This window comes from Rhinoraja longicauda, chromosome 16 (genome assembly GCF_053455715.1).
Source record: "Rhinoraja longicauda isolate Sanriku21f chromosome 16, sRhiLon1.1, whole genome shotgun sequence".
Lineage (NCBI taxonomy): Eukaryota > Metazoa > Chordata > Chondrichthyes > Rajiformes > Arhynchobatidae > Rhinoraja > Rhinoraja longicauda.
Window position 1 is genome coordinate 20,473,041 of NC_135968.1, and position 25,176 is coordinate 20,498,216.

At 45.9% G+C, this 25,176-nt stretch overlaps 1 protein-coding gene across 6 annotated transcripts in view; it reads left to right on the forward strand.

The window, feature by feature from the left end:
* Window positions 1–22,500, forward strand: part of sema4gb (sema domain, immunoglobulin domain (Ig), transmembrane domain (TM) and short cytoplasmic domain, (semaphorin) 4Gb) — a 112,892-nt gene extending 90,392 nt beyond the window's left edge. For 4 of the 6 annotated variants that reach the window (XM_078413386.1, XM_078413387.1, XM_078413389.1 and 1 more), the window contains exon 15: window positions 936–6,519. In XM_078413386.1, the coding sequence (XP_078269512.1) occupies window positions 936–1,765 (830 nt within the window). In that variant the 3' untranslated portion in view covers window positions 1,766–6,519. Of the gene's footprint in view, window positions 1–935; window positions 6,520–6,962; window positions 7,082–21,811 lie in introns of those variants that run through there. The other 2 variants (XR_013548296.1, XR_013548295.1) reach the window with 2 other exon arrangements.
* The last annotated feature ends 2,676 nt before the right edge of the window (window positions 22,501–25,176 follow it).

The following is a 25,176-nucleotide window of genomic DNA, read 5'->3' on the forward strand; positions in this document are numbered from 1 at the left end:
CGTAATGGCGTAAATGGGAAAATTAATCCACAATAATAGCCTGAGGTACAATCTCTATGGTTACTTGGCAATCAGCTCAGCAACTTGATTGTCTTGATTGTCCTTGGAATAAAAGGGGTGAGGGCTGATTAAAGCACATCAGTGTGGTAATGTTTTATTTAAGCTTTTCCTTCCCAAGTCTCATCCGAACACATTTCTCTGGAAATTCCAGAATTACTTCAGACTTTAGAGATACAGCGCGCAAACTCTCATGTTTGCGTGTCGCTTCCCCTTAACACAGTCCAGCTGTTGATTCATCCATTTGGTTTGGGACCAGCTCTGCCCAAGACGGCAAGAAATTGCAGAAAGTAGTGGATGTAACCCAGTCCATCACACAGACCAGAATCCCCACCACAGACCCCATCTACACTTCACGCTGCCTCGGGAAACAGCCAACATGAGACTGCTCCCGAAGAAGGCTCAATCGCCTAATCCTGCTCCCATGTCTCTGGTCTTGTGTAATAAAAATGAACTGCAGATGCTGGTTTATATACCAAAGATAGATGCAAATTGCTGGAGTAATTCAGCAGGTCAGGTAGCATCTCTAGAGAAAATGGATACGTGACATTTTGGGTCGAGACGCTACTTCAGAATGGACCCCTCCTCACGTTGAAGAAAGGGTCACGACCCGCAACCTCACCTATTCCTTTTCACCAGAGATGCTGCCTGACTCTTTATTTTATCTCGGTACCGCCCACTCCCCTCACATCAGTCCGAAGAAGGGTCTCGACCCGAAACGTCACCCATTGCTGAGTAACTCCAGCATTTTGTGTCTATCTTTGGTGTATCTGCAGTTCCTTCCTGCCTCCCTTACAAAGAAGTTCCTCCACTTGTCCGCAAACCGCCGTGACCCGTAGCTCATTAACGGTGTCCTGTTTTCTCTCCTCCACCCACAGTCCTGAGCAGAGTGGTCCCGAAGGATGTCAACCTCTTCTTGCCGTGCCCGCTGAGTTCCAACACGGCTACGGTGCTGTGGAAATTTGGCGGGAAAGAGCTCCCCGACGGCAGCGAGCCACGGTACTGGCAAGACGGCAAGTTGCTGGTGGTGAGAGAGGTACAGGCCGGTGATGCCGGCAGATACCACTGCTACGCCCGGGAGAACGGCCTGGTCTACCCGGTGGCTTCCTACGACGTCCGTGTGGATCAACACTTGATGTCCAAGGTCCGGGAGATCATCTACCTGTTCCTCATCGCTGCGCTGGGCACTGTTACCCTGGTGCTGTCCGTTCTGTCCATCTATCTCTTATGTTCACGATCCAGGCGGGGCAACAGCAGAATACGCCTTCCACGCACCTCAGGGGTGCAGCTGCAGAATGTCACCGGTTCGACCGCGGGCAAGGGCGAGGAGGGAGAGGAGGGACGCTACTCCGGAGAGCGGTTCCTGAAGATAATCCCCGGGGAAGGGGCGGCCGCGGGGAAACACCTGTCCGGGACGGTGTCGTCAACGGCAGCCATGGAGGACCTGCTCCCCCCTCCTCCCCCACCGCCGCCGCCCCTCCCGCTGGCTCCTGACCCCGCCACTGGCGGCGCCACCCCCAACGGCCTGGCCGGCCTGCCCCACGTCCTGCGCAAGATGAACGGCAACAGCTACGTGCTGCTGAGGCAGGCCGGAGATGTGGAGACCATCTCGTCTCACTACCACTCCTTCACCGAGGAACTGAGCAAGATGCTGGAGAAGAGGAAACACGCCCAGCTGGTGGACAAGCTCGACGAGAGCTCGGTCTGAGAAACAATGGCGGGATGCGGAGGTGGGGGATGGGGTCGGTGTGGTGGGCTGGTGTGATGCTCCCAGACAGAACTCAACACTATCTACCTCATTCAGTATTCAAGGGGAGACACCAGTTACTGTCGCACCCACCCCACCCCACCCCCCCCCCCCAAAAAAAACATTTTTTGCCTCCACATCCTAAACCCCAACCAGAATCTGGAAGCAACTTATATATTTTCCCAAAAAATAGCCCTGTAAATAACTCTTGAATATATGTGGCTTTGTTTAGATAACAATCGAATGAGGATTTTTTTAAGAAACCATAATAGTGGAGGCCTACAGAAGGAAAGCGAAGTGAGAGCTTTGGCTCGAACTTGTTGTGCAATCAAGTAGAAGTTCTGAATGTCTCACGCCAATTCCTTTGTAAACCAGGGAGAGAATTCTCTTAAAAGGCTCTTTCCTTCAAACTGGCCGGACTATTACAACGGTGAGTCTGACATTGAGTTTGATTGTTGTTGTTTTTTTGTCTTGAAGTGATTTGGTTTTAGTTTTAGAGATGCAGCGTGGAAACAGGCCCTTCGGCCCACAGAGCCCATGCTGACCATGGATCGCCCGTTCACACTAAGTTCAATGTTTTCCCATTTTCTCATCCACTCTCTACGCACTCCGGGCAATGGGCAGAGAAGCCAGTTAACCTACAAACCCGCACGTCTTCGGGATGTGGGAGGAAACCGGAGCACCCGGAGGGGAAACCCAGGCGGTCACAGGGAGGCCAGAACGTGCAAACTCCACACACAGACCACAGGTTAGGATCAAACCCTGGTCTCATTTTGTCCCACTATATTTCCAGAGTGTGGGAAAATTGCATAAAACTGATTTTTGGTTGTGTATATGTATTTTATATGTGTAAATCTGCACGTAAAACAGGGGGAGTTTCCTGAGTCTCTGGAAGCAAATGGGAGGAATGTTTTGGTTTCGGACATAGCCCCTGCCATCCAGTGGATGTGAATGAAGAGCCAAGAGCAGCAGAGAGATAGACACAGTCCCAACCATCTCTGTCAGTTCCCTCAACTACTTGCCTCTTTACACGTTAAACTGCACAGATACAGTGCAGAAACAGGCCTTTCGGCCCACCGAGCCCACGCTGACCAGCGATCCCTGTACACTGACGATATCCCACACCCGATATAGGGACAATTTACAATTTTACCTATAAACCTGTGGGGGAGGAAACTGGAGCACCCAGAGAAAACCCGCACGGTCACAGGGAAATCGTGCAAACTCGATACAGACAGCACCCCGTAGTCAGGATCGAACCAGGGTCTCTGGCTCTGTCGGACAGCAGCACTACCGCTGCGCCAGGGTACCGCCTGTACAGTGTCCTTCCTGGGAGAGGGAGAAGCAATCTTCTCACTGGCAATCACACTGGCAATCTTCTCACTATTAAATCCTTGTCTGGCTTTAGGTAAATGAACTGTATATGAACACGCCATGGAGGATGGGTCCTGGAACAAGCTTCAGGCAGTTTCAGGACTGGAAAGATTTAGAAGGTTAGGGGCCAGGCAAGGCCAAATGGGACTAACTTGGATGGGGCATCTTGGTCGGCATAGACAAGTTGGGTCAAAAGGCCTGTTGTCATGCTGGGGAAGGACTAACTCAGCGGGTCAGGCAGTATCTCAGGAGAACATGGCTTGGCAATGTGTCGGGTTGGGATCCTTCTTCAGACTCAGATTTGGACCAACTTGATTGTCCTGGTTTACAGTCCATCAAGTGGCCTCTGGTTCTACCACAGATAAGCTCCTCAATTATCAAAAGCCTCATTTCTTTCAGTTGAATCTGTTCAGCCTAAGGTGACAGTTAGAACTTTGAGAGTTGCCAGTGTCTTTTAGTTCGTGGCATGAGGAGATTAGTTAAAACCACTTATTTTCGATCAGAGCAAAATTAGGCTGGAGGTTACTGCATGGGTTGGCGAGAAGGCAAGTGAGGGGTCAGCTGGGATTAATGTTGTTGGGGTTGGTACAGGAAAGGTATGATTGCGGCCCTCTTACCCGAGATGAGTCATGACCTGATTGAATGGCAGCGTGGGCATTGAAGACCTAATACCCATTCCTGCTCCTACTTACAGTATTCCTGCTACAACCTCGGTGCATTCCAACACCACCAAGCTCCTTCACTCTGCAGTCAGGGCCTCCTTTGCCCAGCTGGACAGCCGACTAGGTAATGGATCTCTGCAATTAAACAGTGTCGGCGGCTCAGCGCCAGAGAACATCTCAGAGATGATTGGTGGCAATCACAGTCATTACACACAATCACACTCAAGCCCCTCGAGTTGTTGAGTAATGTGCGACGTGTTAAACAGAGCTCTGTTGTTCAGGAGCAGTGAGCGAGTGGGAGGAAGTCTGATTTTCATGCACTCTGCTTGGTGTTAGTCCACATGTTCTGGCTCGTGCAGATGATATCCATTGTTTAAGATTGCTTCTCCTGGGTACATCAAGTAAAACTACAGTACATGGAGTCGTACAGCATTGAAACAGCCCGCACTGATCGCTGGTCTGCACGGACTCGGTGGGCCGAGGGGCCTGTCTCAAAGCTGTATCTCTAAAAATCTGAAGCTTAAAGACTCTGTGACTTCTTAAACATTAATTTACCTCACTGACCTGGTGAGATATAACTCAACTATCCTGTTGCATTATTTAGGTGCAGTGATCAGATTGCTATTTTGTTTGCTCATAGAGTCATACAGCCGGAAAACAGGCCGTTCAGCCCAACTTGCCCACGCCAACCAAAATGCCCTAACTACCCTATTCCCACCTACCCGTACATGGCCCATAACCCTCTAAACCTATCCTGTCCATCTACCTGTCCAAATGTATCTTACATCTTATGATAGTACCTGCCTCATCCAGCAGCTCGTTCCACACACCCACCACCCTTTGTGTACAAAAACGTTACCCCTCAGGTTCCTATTAAATTTCCCCCCCCCCTCACCATAACCCTATTTCCACTGGTTCTCAATTCCCCTACTCTGGGTAATAGACTGTGCATTTACCCGATCTATTCCTCTCATGATCTTGTACACATCTATAAGATCAACCTTCATCCTCCTGCGTTCCAAGGAATAAAAAAATAACAGGTATTGCTAGACACAGACAGACAGTGCCATCTCCTATTCCCAACTTGTTCCAACACTTGGCATGATGTAGTGTAACATGCCCTGTAGTGTAGTGCGGCACAGTGGCGCAGCGGTAGAGTTGCTGCCTTACAGCGAATGCAGCGCCGGAGACTCAGGTTCGATCCTGACTACGGGCGCCGTCTGTACGGAGTTTGTACGTTCTCCCCGTGACTTGCGTGGGTTTTCTCCGAGATCTTCGGTTTCCTCCCACACTCCAAAGACGTACAGGTATGTAGGTTAATTGACTGGGTAAATGTAAAAATTGTCCCTAGTGTGTGTAGGATAGTGTTAGTGTGCGGGGATCGCTGGGCGGCGCGGACTCGCTGGGCCGAAGGGCTTGTTTCTGCGCTGTATCTCTAAATCTAAAAATCACACCACCCTTCTACACAGAGCATAGGACAGTGCTGCAAAGGGACAAACCATTCGGCCCACAATGTCTGTGCTGTACATGATGCCAAATTAATCTCCTCAGCCTGCATGTGATCCAAATCTCCCCATTCATTACCTATCCATGTGCCCATCTAAACAACGCTTCAACGCCACTGTCGCATCTGCCTCCATGGCTAGGTGACATTACGGGCGGGTCGAGACCCTTCTTCAGACCCTTCTTCACTGGTAGCAGGTCTTTAAAATGTTCTGGGTGTGGACTTCTATGTATCGACGGGTCCAAGCATAGACTGAGCAATCATTTTGCTGAACACCTTCGCTCAGCCTGCCTTGGCCTACGTAATATCCCGGTTACCAAACACTTGAACTCGCTCTCCCATTCCCACACTGGCCTTTCTGTCCTGGGCCTCCTCCACAGTCAGAGTGAGGCCACACGCAAATTGGAGGAACAGCACCTCATATATTGTTTGGGCAACTTACAACCCAGTGGTATGAATATTGATTTCTCTAACTTCAAGTGACCCTCGCATCCGCTCTCTCTCTGTCCCTCCCCCACCCTAGTCATCGTACTAGTTTCACTGTCGTCGTGTTGAGTTTCATTGTCTGCATAACTCGTTATCTCTTACCCCATAGCCAACCATGGACCGTTGTGGGCTCCACGTCTCCTTGATTTTTGCATATCTTTGCTTTTTGCATATCTTTCATTCATTTGTTCTATGTGCCATCAATATCTCTCGTTTCCCTTTCTCCTGATTCTTAGTCTGAAGAAGGGTCTCGACCCGAAACATCTTCTTTTTCTCCAGAAATGCTGCCTGACCCGCTGAGTTACTCCAGTTTTTTTGTGTCGTCTTTCTTTAAAATAATAACCTGGCTAAAATACAATGACATATTTGGCAATGACAATGACAAGCGCAGGAAGACCCAATGATACAAGCTGTAGTTACAACAGCGAGGACATGTTAAGAATGGGTTGAGATTAGGGGCCAATTGTTCTAAATCCATATTGGAGTTTGCATGAATATATGTTTCAAGGCCACATTCTGCAATGTAACCTGCTTTTAATTTATTTGTGGATCGTTTTGTTGCTCAGTTACATCTGTACATTAAATTAAATTTTAACCCATTTTTCATTGTGTTTGTTACTTAATTTTCTCACACAAGGAAAAAAAAGACATTGTGCATTTCCTAATGATGACACAGTGGTGCAGCAGGTAGAGCCGCTGCCTCACAGCGTGAGAGCCCCGGGTTCGATCCTGACCTCGGGTAATGTCTGTGTGGAGTTTGCACGTACTCTCAAGAGTCAAGAGTGTTTTACTGTCACATGTCCCAAAACGGAACAATGAAATTCTTATTTGCAGCAGCACATCAGATATGTGCTCTGTGATCGTATGGGTTTCCACCGGGTCCTCAGGTTTCCTCCCACATCCTAAAGATGTGCAGGTTTGTAGGCTTATGAGCCCTCTGTAAATGGCCCCTAGTGTGCAGGCAGTGTGTGAGAAAGTGGGATAATGTAGAACTAGTGTGAACGGGTGATGAATGGTCAGTGTGGACTCGATGGCCCAAAGGGCCTGTTGCCATGCTGTATCTTTAACTAAATTTAATATTAAGTGCAGAATTTATTCTTTTATCCCTTCATGGACATTTTGGGAAACCCAGTACCGGTAGATGATATCAAGCAACCACTGAACTGAGTAGTCTGTTAGACCACTTCAGAGAGCTGTAACGAGTTAACAACGGTACTGTGAGTTTGGAGCTGCATATAAACAAGACCCCAGGTAAGGTCGAGACTGTCTATTCTAGAGGAAGGCACTGATAATACAGGAGAAATATGATTATTGATACTATTATTAGTTTCATGCTCCAGATTTATTTAATTATCTCTGGTTAACGGGTTTAAATTAATCCTGTGATCTTGGGATTTGAAGTCACAGCTTTAGATCATTAGTCTGATCCTCCTCCAATCTATCCTCTGCGGTTAAATGTGTCAGAAGCAGGTTCTGTCGGAGCCAGACAAATTGATGGAAAAAATGTAGAGACAAGGAACTGCGGATGCTGGTTCATACAAAAGGGCACACAAAATGCTGGAGTAACTCAGCAGGTCAGGCCGCAACTCTGGTGAACATGGATGGATTATGTTTTGGGTCTGAAGAAGGGTCCTGACCCGAAACGTCACCTATCCATGTTCTCCAGGGATGCTGCCTGACCCGCTGAGTTACTCCAGCACTGTGTGTTCCAAAGGGACAGAAACGTGTAACTATTCATCAGGCAGGATATAAAAGTTGTGCACCATAAAAAAAATCTCAAGATTCTTCATACACAAATGTTTCATTTTAAGCACAAAGATTGACGGAGGTATTTTTACTAGTGAGGCCTTCAAACCACATTGCCCACTCAGGTAAGAATGTTTCGATCAATCAATGAATTCACTGCAAGGAAAAGAATAAGATTATGACAGTGGAGCAGGCCTTGAGGAGAAATTGGAGTGGAGAAGGGTCTCGACCCGAAACGTCACCCATTCCTTCTCTCCTGAGATGCTGCCTGTCCCGCTGAGTTACTCCAGCATTTTGTGATACCTTAGATTCTGACAGTGTTAATTGCTGGTTTGGACAACAGTGAGGGATCCCCCCCCTCAGTGAGGGATCTCCCCCGGAGAAACACTGCCCCACAGCTCCAGAAACCTGGCTTCCATCCTGACCTCTGGTACTGCCTGTGTGGAGTTTGCACGTTCTCCCTGAAAGGCATTTAGACAGGTACATGAATCGGAAAGGTTTAGAGGGATATGGGCCAAACGTGGGCAGATCTTAGTTGGTGTGGGCACATTCTCCAGTGATGCTGCCTGACACACTGAGCCAGTGTGTCCTTTGTGTCCTTTTTGTTTCATCCCTAACTCCTAACTTGCCTTTTAAATGTGGTGGTTATCTGGTGATTATAACATGTAGTATAAGACAATAACTGCCCCCCTGACATCAGTCTGAAGAAGGGTCTCGACCCGAAACGTCACCCATTCCTTCTCTCCTGAGATGCTGCCTGACCTGCTGAGTTACTCCAGCATGTTGTGAATAAATAACATGGTCAGCGAAGGTAAGATGGGCTGAAGGGCCTGTGTCCGTACTGTACGACTCCACGACTCTAAGCCCATAAACATAATGCAGCCACTGTCTTACAGCACCAGAGATCTGGGTTCAATCCTGACCTCGGGAGCTGTCTGTGTGGAGTTTGCACGTTCTCCCTGCGGCTGCGTGGGTTTCCTCCGGGTTCCTCCCACATCCCAAAGACGTGCGGGTTTGTAGGTTAATCGGCCCTCTGTAAATTGACCCTATTGTGTATGGAATGGATGAGAAAGTGGGATAACATAGAACCGGTGTGAATAGGTGATCAATCATATCATATCATATCATATCATCATATCATATATATACAGCCGGAAACAGGCCTTTTCGGCCCACCAAGTCCGTGCCGCCCAACGATCCCCGTACATTAACACTATCCTACACCCACTAGGGACAATTTTTTTTTTTTTACATTTACCCAGCCAATTAACCTACATACCTGTACGTCTTTGGAGTAATGGTCGGCATGAACTTAGTGGACCGAAAGGCCTGTTTCCATGCTGTATAAAAAAACTAAACAAAAACTGTGGGGGAGAGTTTTTTTTACATGGAGGGTGGTGGGTGCCTGGAACATGCTGCCAGGGGTGGTGATGGTGACATCTGCTGCAGCAGTGTTTGAAGGGCTTTTAGATAAGCAGTGATTTGCACATGATACAAAAGTGGATGGTTTTGCAGATAGGGAAGATGGTTGTGGAAAATTGCAGCAAGATCTTGAACGATTGGCCAGGTGGGCTGAGGAATGGTTGATGGAATTTAACACAGAGAAATTTAAGGTGTTGCATTTTGGGAAGTCTAACATGGACAGGACCAGGACCTACACAGTGAATGGTCGGGCTCTGGGGAGTGTTGTAGAGCAGAGGGATCTAGGAGTGTAGGTACATGGTTCCTTGAAGGTGGAGTTGCAGGTAGATCGGGTGGTCAAAAAGGCTTTTGGTACATTGGGCTTCATCAGTCAGAGTATTGTGTATAGAAGTTGGGAGGTCATGTGGCAGTTGTATAAGATGTTGGTGAGGCCACATTTAGAATATTGTGTTCCGTTGCTGTAGGAAAGATGTTGTCAAGCTGGAAAGGGTACAGAGAAGATTTACGAAGATGTTTCCAGGACTAGAGGGTCCGAGCTATAGGGAATGTTTGAGTATGCTGGGACTCTATTCCTTGGAGTGCAGAAGGATGAGGGGTGATCTTATAGAGGTGTATAAAATCATGAGAGGAATAGATCGGGTAGATGCACGGAGTCTATTGCCCAAAGTAGGTGAATCGAGGACCAGAGGACATAGGTTTAAGGTGAAGGGGAAAAGATTTAATAGGAATCTGAGGGGTAACTTTTTCACGCAAAGGGTGGTAGATGTATGGAACAAGCTGCCAGAGGAGGTAGTTGAGGCAGGGACTATCCAAACATTTAAGAAACAGTTTGACAGGTACATGGATAGGACAGGTTTAGAGGGATATGGACCAAACGCGCAGGCAGATGGGAACAGAGTAGCTGGGACATGTGGGCAAGTTGGGCCAGAGGGCCTGTTTCCACACCGTTTCCATGCTAGGAATGAATGCATCATGTGTAGCCAGAGGAAATTAGTCCATCTTGGCATTAGGTTCATCATCTCCAAAACTAAACACGGATAATGTACAATAATCAAACGTACAATACATTAATAACCACAGCACTAGGTGACCATAATAGTGCCAAAAGCAAAGTCCTTAATGCATTTAAATAGAAGAGAAGCCCATAGAAGATCATAGTTGCTGAGATATCTCCTTTGAAGTTAAAAAATACGGTAAATATAGAAAGTGTTTGAATTTCCGAGCAATAGTGAAAGGCATTAAAAGCTGTGCTCAGTGCAGCCCACATCCTAATTAGACAATAAACAGGGCCTTCAATATTCCCAGCGGTCTATCATCCACATCTTCAGGTTGAGAATTTACAGGAATCTTGCAAAATCGGGCTTTGATCTTTCCATGAATCCACTCCTCAGCATCGACCTTGTACCACAAATCTATTGAGTGATTTTTGCGGGGTTGCATGTTTTATCTTAACATCTTTTGATGAACGTTTTTTATTTTCGATGAAGATGTCTCACTGTGGAGAAATAACAATGCGCAAAACCCACGCGGTCCCAAGGTGAATGTGCAAAAGCTCCGTGCAGACAGCACCCATAGTCAGGATCGAACCCGGCCCCCTGGTGGTGTGAGGTAGTAACTCATGGAGGTCTGTGACTAGTGGGGTGCCTCAGGGTTCGGTGCTGAGCCCATTACTGTTTGTTATCTACATCAATGATTTGGATAAGAACATACAAGGCAAGATTAGCAAGTTTGCTGATGATACAAAAGTGGGTGGTTTTACAGACAGTGAAGAAGGTTGTGAAAAATTGCAGCAGGATCTTGATCGATTGGCCAGGTGGGCTGAGGAATAGTTGATGGAATTTAATACAGAGAAATGTGAGGTGTTGCATTTTGGGAAGTCTAACATGGGCAGGGCCTACACAATGAATAGTAGGCCTCTGGGTAGTGTTGTAGAGCAGAGGGATCTAGGAGTTCAGGAGCGCAGGGTTCCTTGAATGTCGAGTCACAGGTAGATGTGGTCAAAAAGGCTTTTGGTACATTGGCCTTCATCAGTCAGAGTATTGAGTATAGTAGTTGGGAGGTCATGTTGCAGTGGTATAAGACATTGGTGAGACCACATTTAGAGTAATGTTTTCAGTTCTGGGCACCATGTTCTAGGAAATCGAGTCCACATCAGAAGATTAGAAATTGTTTAGCCAGAGCTGAACTTCTCGGCATCTGCACACAATGGCATCTTGCGCTTCTTGTGCGTAGTGGTGGAAAGATTGGTGGAAACAGGGCCAAGCTGGAAAGGGTACAGAGAAGATTTACGAGGATGTTGCCTGGACTAGAGCGTCTGAGCTATAGGGAGAGGTTGAGTTGGCTGGGACTCTATTCCCTGGAGCATCAGAGGATGAAGGGTAATCTTATAGAGTTGTATAAAATCATGAGTGGAATAGATCAGGTAGATGCACTGAGTCTCTTGCCCAGAGTAGGTGAATCGAGGACCAGGGGCCACAGGTTTAAGGTGAAGAAGAAAAGATTTAATAGGAATCTGGGGGGGGGGGGGTAACCTTTTTGCATAAAGAGTGCTGAGTGTATTGAACAAGCTGTCAGAGGAGGTTGTTGAGGCTGGGAATATCCCAATGTTTAAGAAGCAGTTAGACAGGTACCCGGATTTCTCCGAGATCTTCGGTTTCCTCCCACACTCCAAAGACGTACAGGTATGTAGGTTAATTGACTGGGTAAACGTAAAAATTGTCCCTAGATGTAGGATAGTGTTAATGTGCGGGGATCGCTGGGCGGCGCGGGCTTGGTGGGCCGAAAAATGCCTGTTTCCGCGCTGTATCTGAAATATGAAATATGAAAAAAAATTGGACAGGTTTGGAGGGATATGGACCAAACGCAGGCAGATGGGACTAGTGTAGCTGGGATATGTTGGCCAGTATGGGCACGTTGGGCAGAAGGGGCTGTTTCCACACTGTATCATTCTATGACTCTCTGACTCTGCCGCTGTGCCACTGTGCTACCCATGTCTTATCTCTCTCCTCCCCTACTTTGCTGGCTGAGTTGTGAAAATGCACACCAACTGATTCAGGTACAGTTTCTTCCCAGCTGTCATCAGGCAACTGAATCATCCTACCACAACCAGAGAGCAATGCTGAACCTCTAGCTACCTCTTTGGTGACCCTCGGACTATCCTCGATTGGACTTTGCTGACTTTACCTTGCACTAAAAGTTATTCCCTTGTCATGTATCTGTACACTTTGAATGGCTCGATTGTAAACATCGTGTATTGTCTTTCTGCTGACTGGTTGGCACGCCACAAAAGCTTTTCACTGTGCCTCTCGGTACACGTGACAATAAACTAAACTGAATTGAACTGAACTTATGCACTGACAGCAAGGACCATTAATCTGCTCGCTATTTTGGCAGCTGGGACAATAGAATGGTAAATTCTAAACTCTCCTGACAGCAGCAGTGCATGTGGTTTGAATGAGTCAGAGTGCTGGCCTGATGTCAGTAACATGGAGGAACAACACCATGATCAGACTTTTATTTCCTGGAGCAGATAGTGGCACACGTGACAGTCGTAGGAATCTTCCTTACGATCACAGCAAACTGGTTGATTCACTTCACATGTTTATATTTTTATAAACTTGTCTCTATTGTTTGGTTTGGTTAAGTTTAGTTTCAAGACACAGCATCCCACTTTCTCATCCAAATCTCTGCACACGAGGGGCAATTTACAATGGGCCGATTAACCTGCAGGTCTTTGGGATGTGGGAGGAAACCGAGGCACCCGGAGGAAACCCACGCTGTCACAGGGAGAACGTACAAACTCCACACAGACCGCACCCGAGGTCAGGATCGAACCCGGGTCTCTGGCGCGGTGAGGTAGCGGTTCTACCAGCTGCCCCACTGCGTTGCACATTGATTGTTGAGGGACCCTGCCCTGTGCAAAATGGCCACCCATCGCTGAAGTTCAAAACTTCAAAACTGCGTTAATCACAGAAGTGATGTGAAAGGTGTTACACAAATCCGTTTATATATATATATTAAAATAATAGTGAATCTTAAAATGTTCTCTCCAGCTGGATTACAGTGCAGCACAATGGTGCAGCGGTAGAGTTGCTGCCTTACAGCGGCAGGGACCCAGGATCGATCCTGACTATGGGTGGTGTCTGTATGGAGTTTGTATGTTCTCCCTGTGACCGCGTGGGTTTGTTCCGGGTGCTCCAGTTTCCTCCCACAATCTGCAAATTTGCAGGTAAATTGGCCTCTGTAAATTGTCTCTCGTGTGTAGGATAGAACTAGTGCATGGGTGATCGCTGGTCAGCAAGGACTCGGTGGGCCGAAGGGCCTGTTTCCACGCTGCATCTCTAAACTAAATTAGATCTACTTGACCCCTTTATAGTATTCCAGTGAGGCAGGTTGGTCGAGATGTTGACCCATTTAAATGAAACAGGTCAGTGTGTGATCGAAAGTAGCACAGGGAGGAGGTTGTCCATGTAAACCAGGTACGCTGTCAGCCAATGATGGAAACTTAGAGGGTCTGACCTTGATGACAGGCACATTGTTTTACCCAAGTGTCGAGAACATACAAGAGGATTTAAATTTGAACAGTATGATGGTGTAATCTAGATTAACATGTTTAATGTGCTTCCATTTTGTTACAAATAACAGCACACTTGCATTAAGGAAATAATGCAAAACAAAATTACAGCCAGCATAAGATGTGTAAGTTAGTAGGTTAATTGGTTGGGAGGTGTCGCAGTGGTGCAGCGGTAGAGTTGCTGCCATTCAGCGTTAGAAACCATGGTTCGATCCCGACTTCGGGTGCTGTCTGTACAGATTTTGTACATCCTCCCTGTGGCCACGTGGGTTTTCCCTGGATGCTCCGGTTTCCTTCGATATCCCAAAGACAAGCAGGTTTGTAGGTTAATGGGCATCTGTAACCTGTCCCTAGTCTGTAGGATAGAATTAGTGAACGGGTAATCATTGGTCAGTGCAGACTCAGTGGGCTGAAGGGCCTGTTTCCAGGCAGCATCTCTAAAACTAACACGAATCTAAATTTGCCCCTAGTGTGTAGGGAGTGGATGCGAAAGTTCATGTGTTCATAAGTCATAGGAGCTGAATTACATCATATGGCCCATCAAGTCTACTCCACCACTCAATAACGGCTGGTCTATCTTTCCCTCTCAACCCCATTCTCCTGCCTTCTCCCCATAACCTTTGACATCCTTACTAATCAAGAATCTGTCAATATCCGCTTCAAAAATACCCAATGACAGCCATCTGTGGCAATGAATTCCACAGAGAAAGTGGGAAAACATAGAAGTAATGTGAATGGGTGATCGATGAACTCAGTGGGCCGAAGGCCACCTTGCCATGCTTTATCTTTCAATCAATTAATTTTGCTTCAACACCTTGAAGTTGTATAAAAACATGAGTATAATGCAACTTAGATTGAGTTTAGGTGGGATTTGTGTTAACAGGTGTTTGATGTATAGCATGGACTCGATGGGATGAAGGGCCTGTTTCCATGCTCTATAGCCACACAATGACCATTAGAGGGAAGGATCTTGCAAGGTTTCCCTGGTTCACCTTGGCTGGCCACTCCCAAAATGTAATCCGACAGAATTTTAAAATCTTTAATAATTTCTAAATGTGTGATCCACATCCCTCTATTGCCTGCCTGTAGGTCTTGTGGTGTAGTCAGGACTGACACTACATTCACTGTAAAGGTCCTGTCCTTGTTAGACTGCCCAACCTAGGGGGGTCAGGCAGACTGAAGAAGGGTCCCAACCTGAAACGTCGTCTGTCCATCCCTTCCACAGATGCTTACTGACCCGCTGAGTTTTTCCAGCACTTTGAGTTCTGGAATGTTTCGAGTTCGTTTCTGCTGATTCTTCACTGCGAGTCCTTTGAAGTGATTCTGCGTTGAACAACCCAAGCCTGTTAACTAGTCTTTCAAACGCACTTGACCCATTTCTAAAAGGCAGGAAGGAAACTGCTGTCATTTTCATATCTTTATGCGCCCTGGATCACAGAAATGTCCGTCAGTTTTTCAATTACTTATGTCAAGACAGTGCCTTCTGCAAGAATATTTTCAGAGGCCAGAGCACACATTCATATTTACTAAGGTCTCACAGTATAAATAGTCATTTCAACAGGCCTTTGTAATAGGTTTAAGTCTCCATATATATTCTGTAAGAATATAAGAACATTAGGTGAAATTTTGAGAGTACAGAGTCTTTATGTCCCTGTTCGGTGGAAAGGAAAGAATAATAATTTGAAAGAGCCGTGGTTTTCCAGGGAAATTGGACACGGTTCGGAAAAAGAGGGAGATATACAATAAATATAAGCGGCAGGGAGTAAATGAGGTTTTTGAGGAATATAAAGAATGTAAAAGGAATCTTAAAAAGGAAATTAGAAAAGCGAAAAAAAGATATGAGGCTGCTTTGGCAAGTAATGTAAAAGTAAACCCCAAGGGGTTCTACAGATATGTCAATAGCAAAAGGATAGTGAGGGATAAAATTGGTCCATTAGAGAGTCAGAGTGGACAGCTATGTGCTGAGCCGGAAGAAATGGGGGAGATATTAAACAATTTCTTTTCTTCGGTATTTACCGAGGAGAAGGATATTGAATTATGTGAGGTAAGCGAAACAAGTAGAGTAGTGATGGAAATTAGGAGGATTAAAGAAGAGGAGGTACGGACACTTTTGAAGAATATAAAAGTGGATAAGTCTCCAGGTCCTGATAGGATATTCCCTAGGACATTGAGGGAAGTTAGTGCAGAAATAGCAGGGGCTATGACGGAAATATTTCAAACGTCATTAGAAACAGGGATGGTGCCGGAAGATTGGCGCATTGCGCATATTGTGCCTTTGTTTAAAAAAGGTTCTAAAAGTAAACCTAGCAATTATAGACCTATTAGTTTGACGTCTGTGGTGGGAAAATTAATGGAAAAGATACTTAGGGACAATATATAATTATTTGGATAATCAAGGCCTGATTAGAAACATTCAACATGGATTTGTGCCTGGAAGGTCATGTTTGACTAATCTTCTTGAATTCTTTGAAGAGGTTACCAGGGAAATTGATAAGGGCAAGGCTGTGGATGTTGTCTATATGGACTTCAGTAAGGCATTTGACAAGGTTCCACATGGAAGGTTGATTAAGAAGGTTAAATCGTTGGGTATTAATAGTGAGGTTGCAAGATGGATTCAACAATGGCTGAATGGGAGATACCAGAGGGTAATGGTTGACAATTGTATGTCAGGTTGGAGGCCAGTGTCTAGTGGAGTGCCCCAAGGATCTGTGTTGGGTCCACTGTTGTTTGTCATTTACATTAATGATCTGGATGATGGTGTGGCAAATTGGATTAGTAAATATGCAGATGATACTAAGATAGGTGGAGTAGTTGATAGTGAGGTAGATTTTCAAAGTCTACAGAGAGACTTGGGCCTTTTGGAAGGGTGGGCTGAAAGATGGCAGATGGAGTTTAATGCTGATAAGTGTGAGGTGCTGCATTTTGGTAGGACAAATCAAAATAGGACGTACAGGGTAAATGGTAGGGAATTGAGGAATGCAGTGGAACAGAGGGATCTGGGAATAACTGTGCATTGTTCCCTGAAGGTGGAATCTCATGTGGATAGGGTGGTGAAGAAGGCGTTTGGTATGCTTGCCTTTATAAATCAGAGCATCGAGTATAGAAGTTGGGATGTAATGTTGAAATTGTACAGGGCATTGGTGAGGCCGAATCTGGAGTATGGTGTGCAGTTCTGGTCGCCAAATTATAGGAAGGATGTCGACAAAATGGAGAGGGTACAGAGGAGATTTACTAGAATGTTGCCTGGGTTTCAGCACTTAGGCTACAGAGAGAGGTTGAACAGGTTGGGTCTTTATTCTTTGGAGCGTAGAAGGTTGAGGGGGGACTTGATAGAGGTTTTTAAAATTTTGAGAGGGACGGACAGAGTTGACGTGGGTAGGCTTTTCCCTTTGAGAGTGGGGAAGATTCCAACAAGGGGACATAGCTTCAGAATTGAGGGACAAAGGTTTAGGGGTAACATGAGGGGGAACTTCTTTACTCAGAGGGTTGTGGCTGTATGGAATGGGCTTCCGGTGGAAGTGGTGGAGGCTGGCTCGATTTTATTATTTAAGAGTAAATTGGATAGGTATATGGATAGGAGGGGATTGGAGGGTTATGGTCTGAGTGCAGGTAGATGAGACTAGGTCAGGGAAAATGGTCGGCGTGGACTGGTAGGGCCGGACAGGCCTGTTTCCATGCTGTAGTTGTTATATGTTATATTAGAACAAGCTGCATGAGTAAGTTATCTATCCTAAACAAGCTGGGTGCACCATTCAAAGTGGACTTTAGACTTTACTTTAGACTTTAGAGATTTAGCGTGGAAACAGACCCTTTGGCCCACCGGGTGTGAGCCAACCAGTGATCATCCATACACTAGCACTCTCCAACACACTCGGAACAATTTATAATTTACAGAGCTGAATTAACGTACATGTTATTCTCTTTATCCTGTATCTGTACCTGCACACTGTGGATGGCTTGGTTGTTATCATATATTGTCTTTCCACTGACTGGTTAGCACGCAACAAAAGCTTTTCAATAGACAATAGACAATAGGTGCAGGAGTAGGCCAGTCAGCCCTTCGAGCCAGCACCACCATTCAATGTGATCATGGTTGATCATTCTCAATCAGTACCCCGTTCTTGCCTTCTCCCCATACCCCCTGACTCCGCTATCCTTAAGAGCTCTCTCTCTAGCTCTCTCTTGAATGCATTCAGAGAATTGGCCTCCACTGCCTTCTGAAGCAGAGAATTCCACAGATTTACAACTCTCTGACTGAAAAAGGTTTTCCTCATCTCCGTTCTAAATGGCCTACCCCTTATTCTTAAACAGTGGCCCCTGGTTCTCGACTCCCCCAACATTGGGAACATGTTTCCTGCCTCTAACGTGTCCAACCCCTTAATAATCTTATAAGTTTTGATAAGATCCCCTCTCATCCTTCCAAATTTCAGTGTATACAAGCCTAGTCGCTCCAGTCTGTTAACATATGACAGTCCCGCCATTCCGGGAATTAACCTAGTAAACCTACGCTGCACGCCCTCAAGAGCAAGAATATCCTTCCTCAAATTTGGAGACCAAAACTGCACACAGTACTCCAGGTGCGGTCTCACTAGGACCCTGTACAACTGTACACATGACAATAAACTAAACTCAACTCATACCTGCACGTCATTGGAATGTGGGAGGAAACCGGAGCACGCGGAGAAAACCCACGCTGTCACAGGGGGAACGTGAAAACTCTGTACAGACAGCACCTGTAGTCAGGATCAAACCCAGGTCTCTGGAGGCCCTTTGGCCCACTGAGTCCGCCCCGACATACGATCACCCCTACATTATTTCTACTTGACACACTAGTGACAATTTACAGAGGCCCAATTAACCTACAAATCTGTACGCCTTTGGTATGCGAGAGGAAACCGGAGCCCCCGGAGAAAAACCCATGCAGTCTCCGTGCGGACAACACCCGAGGTCAGGATCGAACCATGGTCTGTGGAGCAGTAAGGCAGCAACTCTACCACTGCGCCACCGTGTCACCCAAAAAAAGACTAGACTCTAAAAGAAAAGAGGCAACATGAATATAATCAAGCTGTCCGCAGTGCACAGATAAAGGGAACAACATTTAGTGCAAGATATGGTGAATCTGTGGACTTCATTGGCACAGATGGCTGTGGAGGCCAGGTCAATGGATATTTTTAAGGTGGAGATTGAAAGATTCTTGATTAGTAAGGGGAGTCAGGGGTTATGGGGAGAGAAAGCAGGAGAATGTAGTTGAGAGGGAAAGATAGATCAACCGTGATTGAATTGCGCAGTAGACTTGATGGGCCGAATGGCCTAATTCTGCTCCTAGAACGTGAATTTATATAACATTGAAGCTGGATAAAGTACGATTAAAGATTGTTCCAAAAAGTGTAGGAAAGAAAACTGCAGATGCTGGTTTAAATCAAAGGCAGACACAAAATGCTGGAGTAACTCAACGGGACAGGCAGCATCTCCAGAAAGAAGGAATGGGTGACGTTTCAGGTCGAGACCCTTCTTCAGACTGGATATAGTTCAGATATATAGAATATAGAAGATAATTCAAAGGTCTCCAGAACACCAGTTTGACAAGGGAGAGGTGAACGTAGAGGAATAAACCAAAGTCAACCTTGTGCTATAGCTTCAGAGACAGTATTTTAAAGATTACTTCGTTTGAGAGGGGCCAACTATGGTCCTAATTGACAATTAGGAAAATAAACCATGGGCTGAAATTAGGAGCTGTTTTTAACTGGATAAAAAGAGAGAGCAACGTGGGATAATCAGATAAATCAAAACATTAAAAAACTATCAAGCTCTTTATTTCCACAAATTAGGGTTTTTTTAATGGAGGTTCCCACTGACATAAGACCCTTCAAGGATTTTTCTTTGAAGAGATAAGATGTGGCGATCATTTTAAATTGGAGATTTTCCACTCTATAAGCTGTGCTGTGGATATTTTACGTATTATTAGCCGCTTTAGTTTAGCACAAAGTTAGCAAGCGGTGAAGGGTTTAATCTCTGATGTAAAAGGATCCCAATTTTTTAACGAGACATTGTAGAATAATGAGTGCAGATAATGGAGCTCTGAACGTCAGCGATGTCTTTGATATCTGGTATTTGTGGTTTGATCTGACTGTTTCTCCATCCAACGTGTCACGTTGTGTGCTTGATGTGGTTTGATTTGAAAGTACTGAGAGAGAGAGAGAGAGAGATTCCACAAGACTGTGACATGCTTCTGAACAGGCTTATGAATTATCAGGCTTCTGAACGGTCCATCCATAAGCTCATCTCTCCCCCATCCAAGACCACAGGAAATTGCAGAGAATTGTGGACGCAGCCCAGACCATCACACAAACCAACCTCCCTTCCATTGACTCCATCTACACTTCATGCTGCCTCGGCAAGGCCACCAGCATAATCAAGGACGACTCCACCCTCTCCCCTCTCTCATCAGGCAAGAGTACAGAAGTGTGAAAACGCAGACCTCCAGATTCAGGGATAGCTTTTCCCCAGCTGTGATCAGACAACTGAACCATCCTATCACCGACTAGAGAGTGGCCCAGAGCTATTGGAGACACTCAGACTATCTTTTCATCAGACCTTACTTGACGTTATCTTGCACTAAACATTATTCCCTTGATCCTGTATCTGTACAATGTGGACGGCTCGATTGTAATCATGTCTTTCCGCTGCCTTTCCGCTGACTGGATGCAGGCAACAAACAAGCTTTTCACTGTGCCTCGGTACACGTGACAATAAAACTAAGACTAAAATAAAACGAAACAAGTTTCCTCTCAGTGTGGCATTTATTTGAAAGCATCGTTTGAGAACTGCTCTCTCCTCTGCCCACAGTAGTGTGCACTGAAGTCCTAAATAATTCAGGGATCCCTACGATTTCTGTGCCGCTCAAGATAAAAGAGATGTAATGATGCAGTGAGCTGATGGGTTGTGCTGAGAGAACCCTTTGTGCACATGGATGAGGCTTGAACTGCAAACCTTGCAAGAAAAGAGAATGCTTGCAGCTTTTTCCACGCCTTTTTAAATGTTATTTTGGAGCATAAAGACTGAAGCAGTGCCGAGAAAAAGGGATCAGTGCAAGTGGCTTGATCAAGACCGCAAGAAATTGTAGAGAGTTGTGGATGTAGTCCAGTCCATCACACAGACCAGACTCCCCATCTGAAGAAAGGTCTAGACCCGAAACGTCACCCATTCCTTCTCTCCAGAGATGCTGCCTGTCCCGCTGAGTTACTCCAGCTTTTTGTGTCTATATTCAGTTTAAACCAGCATCTGCTATTCCTTCTTACACATCCCTACCACTGACTCCTGCTATACTTCGCGATGCTTCGGAAAAGCAGCCATCATAATCCAAGACCTGCCCCACACCAGCCTCTTCCCTTTTCTCACTGTTCCCATTTGGCAAAAGGTACAGAAGTTTGAAAGAGCACGTACCACCAGACTCAGGAACAGCTTCAGGCTTCAGAATGGTCCTTCAATAAGCTAGGGTGCTGTCCAATTCACCACTACCCCATTGCAGACACTGGACTTTGTCTCTGGAACTAATGTGCTACAATGCTGAGAACTATATTCTGCACTCTGTATCTTCCCCTGTATCTGTACACTGTGAACGGCTTGGTTGTAATTCATGCAGTCTTTTCGCTGACTGGATAGCACGCAACAAAAAGCTTTTCACTGTACCTCGGTACGTGGGACAATAATAAAAACTAAACTAAACTATTGTACTTGACTTTGACTTGATTGTATTTGTGTAAAGTATTATATAATTTGAATGGATAGCATTTTATGGGCAGCCCAGTGACCCGGGTTCAATGCTGGCCTTGGGTGCTGTCTGAGTGGAGTTTGCATGTTCTCCCTGTGACCATGTGGGTTTCCTCCTGGAGCTCTGGTTTTCTCCCACGTCCCAAAGTCGTGCAGTTTGTAGATTAATTGGCCTCCGTAAATTGCCCCTAGAGTTCAGTGAGTGGATGAGAACGTGGAATGACATAGAACTACGATGAATGGGTGATCGATGGTCGGCGTGACTCGGTGGGCCGAAGGGACTGTTTCCATGCTGTATTTTCCAGCCATGCAAACAAAGCTTTTCACTGTACTTGGGTACACGTGACAATAATAAACCTGAACCTGAACCTAAACCTAAACCTATGGACTCAGTGGGCGGAAGGCCGTGCTGCCTGGCTAAATGATTGGTTATCTTGCAGCTTCTGATTCTTTGATGTTGTTGCTTGCAGGTGAGCAGCTTGATTGAAGAAAATCCATGGGCGTGCAACTGGAGTTGCCCATCGAAGCTGTAGCCTCTTGGACAGCTAACAGTGTTGAAACAATCGCTGATTCGAGCTCATCCCACGTGGCTGATGTTACAAGTCACGGGATACCCATTCCAGACTGGTCCCATCTGCATAAACAAACAAAGCAGTATACGTGTTTATGTCTGTACTAGGGGTGGTGGTGGAGGCAGACACATTAGTGGCATTTAAAAGACTTTTAGTGGGGAACATGGATAGGCAGGGAATGAAGGGATGTGAATCGTGCTGGCAAAGATTATTTTAAGCTGACGTCATGTTCGGCACAGACATTGTGGGCCAAAGGGCCTGTACCTGTGCTGTGCTGCTGTATGTATAAGAAGGAACTGCAGATGCTGCTTTAAACCGAAGATAAACACAAAACTCTGGAGTAACTCAGCTGGACAGGCAGCATCTCTGGAGAGTAGGAATGGGTGACATTTCGGGTCCAGACCCTTCTTCAGACTTCCAGCACAGAGAACACACTAAGCTAATCGCCTTGATGTAGATAAGCTGGGTTGGCAGGCCCAACCTCAACCCAAAGCTGAAGATTGACACAAAGTGCTGGTATAACTCAGCAGGTCAGGCAGCATCTCTGGAGACAAAGATTAGGTGACATTTCCAGGTTGGAACTCTTCTTCAGACTGAAAGTAGAAGTGAGGAGGGTGGGTGGGGGTGGGGGGAAATGGCGGCGAGAACAGGCCGGAACAATTCTGGGCCGGCAACAGATGACCTCAGGAAAGGTGGAGCCCACAATGGCCCCTTTGGCTGGGGAAGGTGTGTTAACAAGAGGGATCCAAGGATGCGAAGTGGAACTGGTAGGACGACTAAGGTGATGGGAGGGGAGGGGAAAGCTGAATGTTATGTTGATGTAAAGAACTTCGGGTGTTGGTTCACAAGGAAGGACCCAAAATGCTGGCGTAACAGCGGGTAACGTTTGGGCTGGGGACCCTTCTTCAGTCTGAGGAAGGGTTCTGACCCGAAATGTCATCCATCCATGTTTTCCAGGGATGTTACCTGACGAGCTGAGTTACTCCAGCAATTTGTGTCTTTCTCTGAGTGCGTATATCTGTCTTGGTGTCAAACCCAACACACATCATCAGGACCCACGCACCAGGCTGGGGTCAGGTAGGCAAGCTCTACGTAATCTGGATTTGGTTATAATGTAATGTACAGTAACACCTTTTCTCTCACCCACTGTCATTACTGGCCATCATAACCATTAACCTTACCACTTGGTTAATCTCGCTCAGTTTTTGGACTCTTTGATTTCATACCATGATTGCAAGACTGCAGTGCACACCAGCCTGATATACACAGGACATATAATCATAATCGGACTTGAGTAACCTTTCCCTTGAGTTTATTGGTGTTGTACATAAACCTAGCTGTGGTGTAAGTTGTGTTCACAGGCACTGAACGCATCCTTCCGCTGCGATTGAAGCTTTCGTTCCGGTGGAATTCCTCGCCACGCATGGGCCTTGCTTGGCCAGATCTACGCGCTTTCTACCTTACCATTCCGCGTTGACTTTTGGCAGAGTGCTGCCAAACATTGGATGTGCAAAGACATTCACCCAACACCAACCTATCTCTTCACTGCAAGCACTAATCCTTATCGATCACTTGTAAATCCAACCTATGGTATTTTCACCTGAGGACTTTGGATTCAACTCCCTGTAGAGTGTCCTGACTTCTGCCCGAATGTATTTATGTAGAAACATTTGCTAGTGAACTATATATATTTTTTCATATTATGAAATGTGAATTATTGGTGAAAATCAATAAATGAATACCATATGTTTCAATAATTCAATTCAACGATTCAATGATACTTTAGTGTCACATAGAGTCATAGAGTCATACAGCCTGGGAACGCACCCTTCGGCCCAACTTGCCTACACCGACCACCTTGTCCCATCTACACCAGAGGACAAAGGTTTAAGATGAAGGGGAAAAGATTTAATAGGAATCTGAGGGTTAGCTTTTTTACACCAAGGGTGATGGATGTATGGAACAAGCTGCCAGGTGGGGTAGTTGAGACCATCACAATGTTTAAGAGCATGTTGTGTGGGCGGCCACATTTACAAATGCATCGTGCCAGGGCACAGCGTGAGGCAGCAATCCTGCTGATTAAAATCCTCGGCCCAACAGAGACGTCATTAAAAAAGTCCAAAGAACACTTAACACTGATTGAAATTGCAGTTTGTATCTGAAAGTTATTTATAGACCATTTATACCAGCAGCGAAAAATATAATCGACTACATTTCTACAGCGCCTTCTACGTTAAAGAAGATCTGAAATTACTTATATTTAAGTAGCACCTCTCTTGTACGTAAGGCAGTCCAAAGTGCTTTGCGACCAATAGATGACATTTTTGACTGTGATTGCTGCTTTTAGTTAACAAGCGCACCTCTGATTTGCATGCAAGATTTGCATTTATAGAGCCCCATTCAAATCTCTTGAGGGTGGTGCAGCGATAGAGTTGCTGCCTAACTGCGCCAGGGACCAGGTTTGATCCTGACCGCAGGTGTTGTCAATACGGAGTTTGAACATTCTCCCCGTGACCTCATGGGTTTCCTCCGGGTGCTCTGGTTTCCTCCCACACAACAAAGACGTGCCGGTTTGTAGGTTATTTGGCTTTGGTAAAATTCTAAAATCGTCTCCAGTGTGTAGAGTCGTGCTAGTGTACGGGGTGATGATCGCTGGTCGGTGCAGACTCATTGGGCTGAATTAATTACAATCAAGCCGTCCTCAGTGTACACATACATGATAAAGGGAATAATGTTTAGTGCAAGATATAGTCCAGAAAAGTCCAATTAAAGATAGTCCAAGAGTCATCAATGAGTTAGATAGTAGCTCAGGAATATTTAATGCCCTCACTCCTGCTTCGTTCTCATTTAATCCTCTCTGCCGTTCTGCAAATTTACGAAGATCTGATTGCCTGTGCTAAAGTATTACTTAACAAGTGCCTTACAGCGCCAGATGTAAGGGGTTCGATCCTGACCACAGGTGCTGTCTGTACGGAATTTGTACGTTTTCCCTGTGACTGCACGGGCTTTCTCCGGGTGCTCCGGTTTCATCCCACACTCCAAAGACGTACAGGTTTGTAGGTTAATTGGCTTTGGTAAAATTGAAAATTGTCCCTAGGGTGTGTAGGATAGTGCTAGTCTGTGGGATTGTTTGTTGCCGCGGACTCGGTGGGATGAAGGTCCTGTTTCTGCGCTGTATCTCTAAACTAAACTAAACTAAAAAGACATTGTGGGCCGAAGGGCCTGTTCCTGTGCTGTACTGTTCAATGTTCGATAGAAGCTGC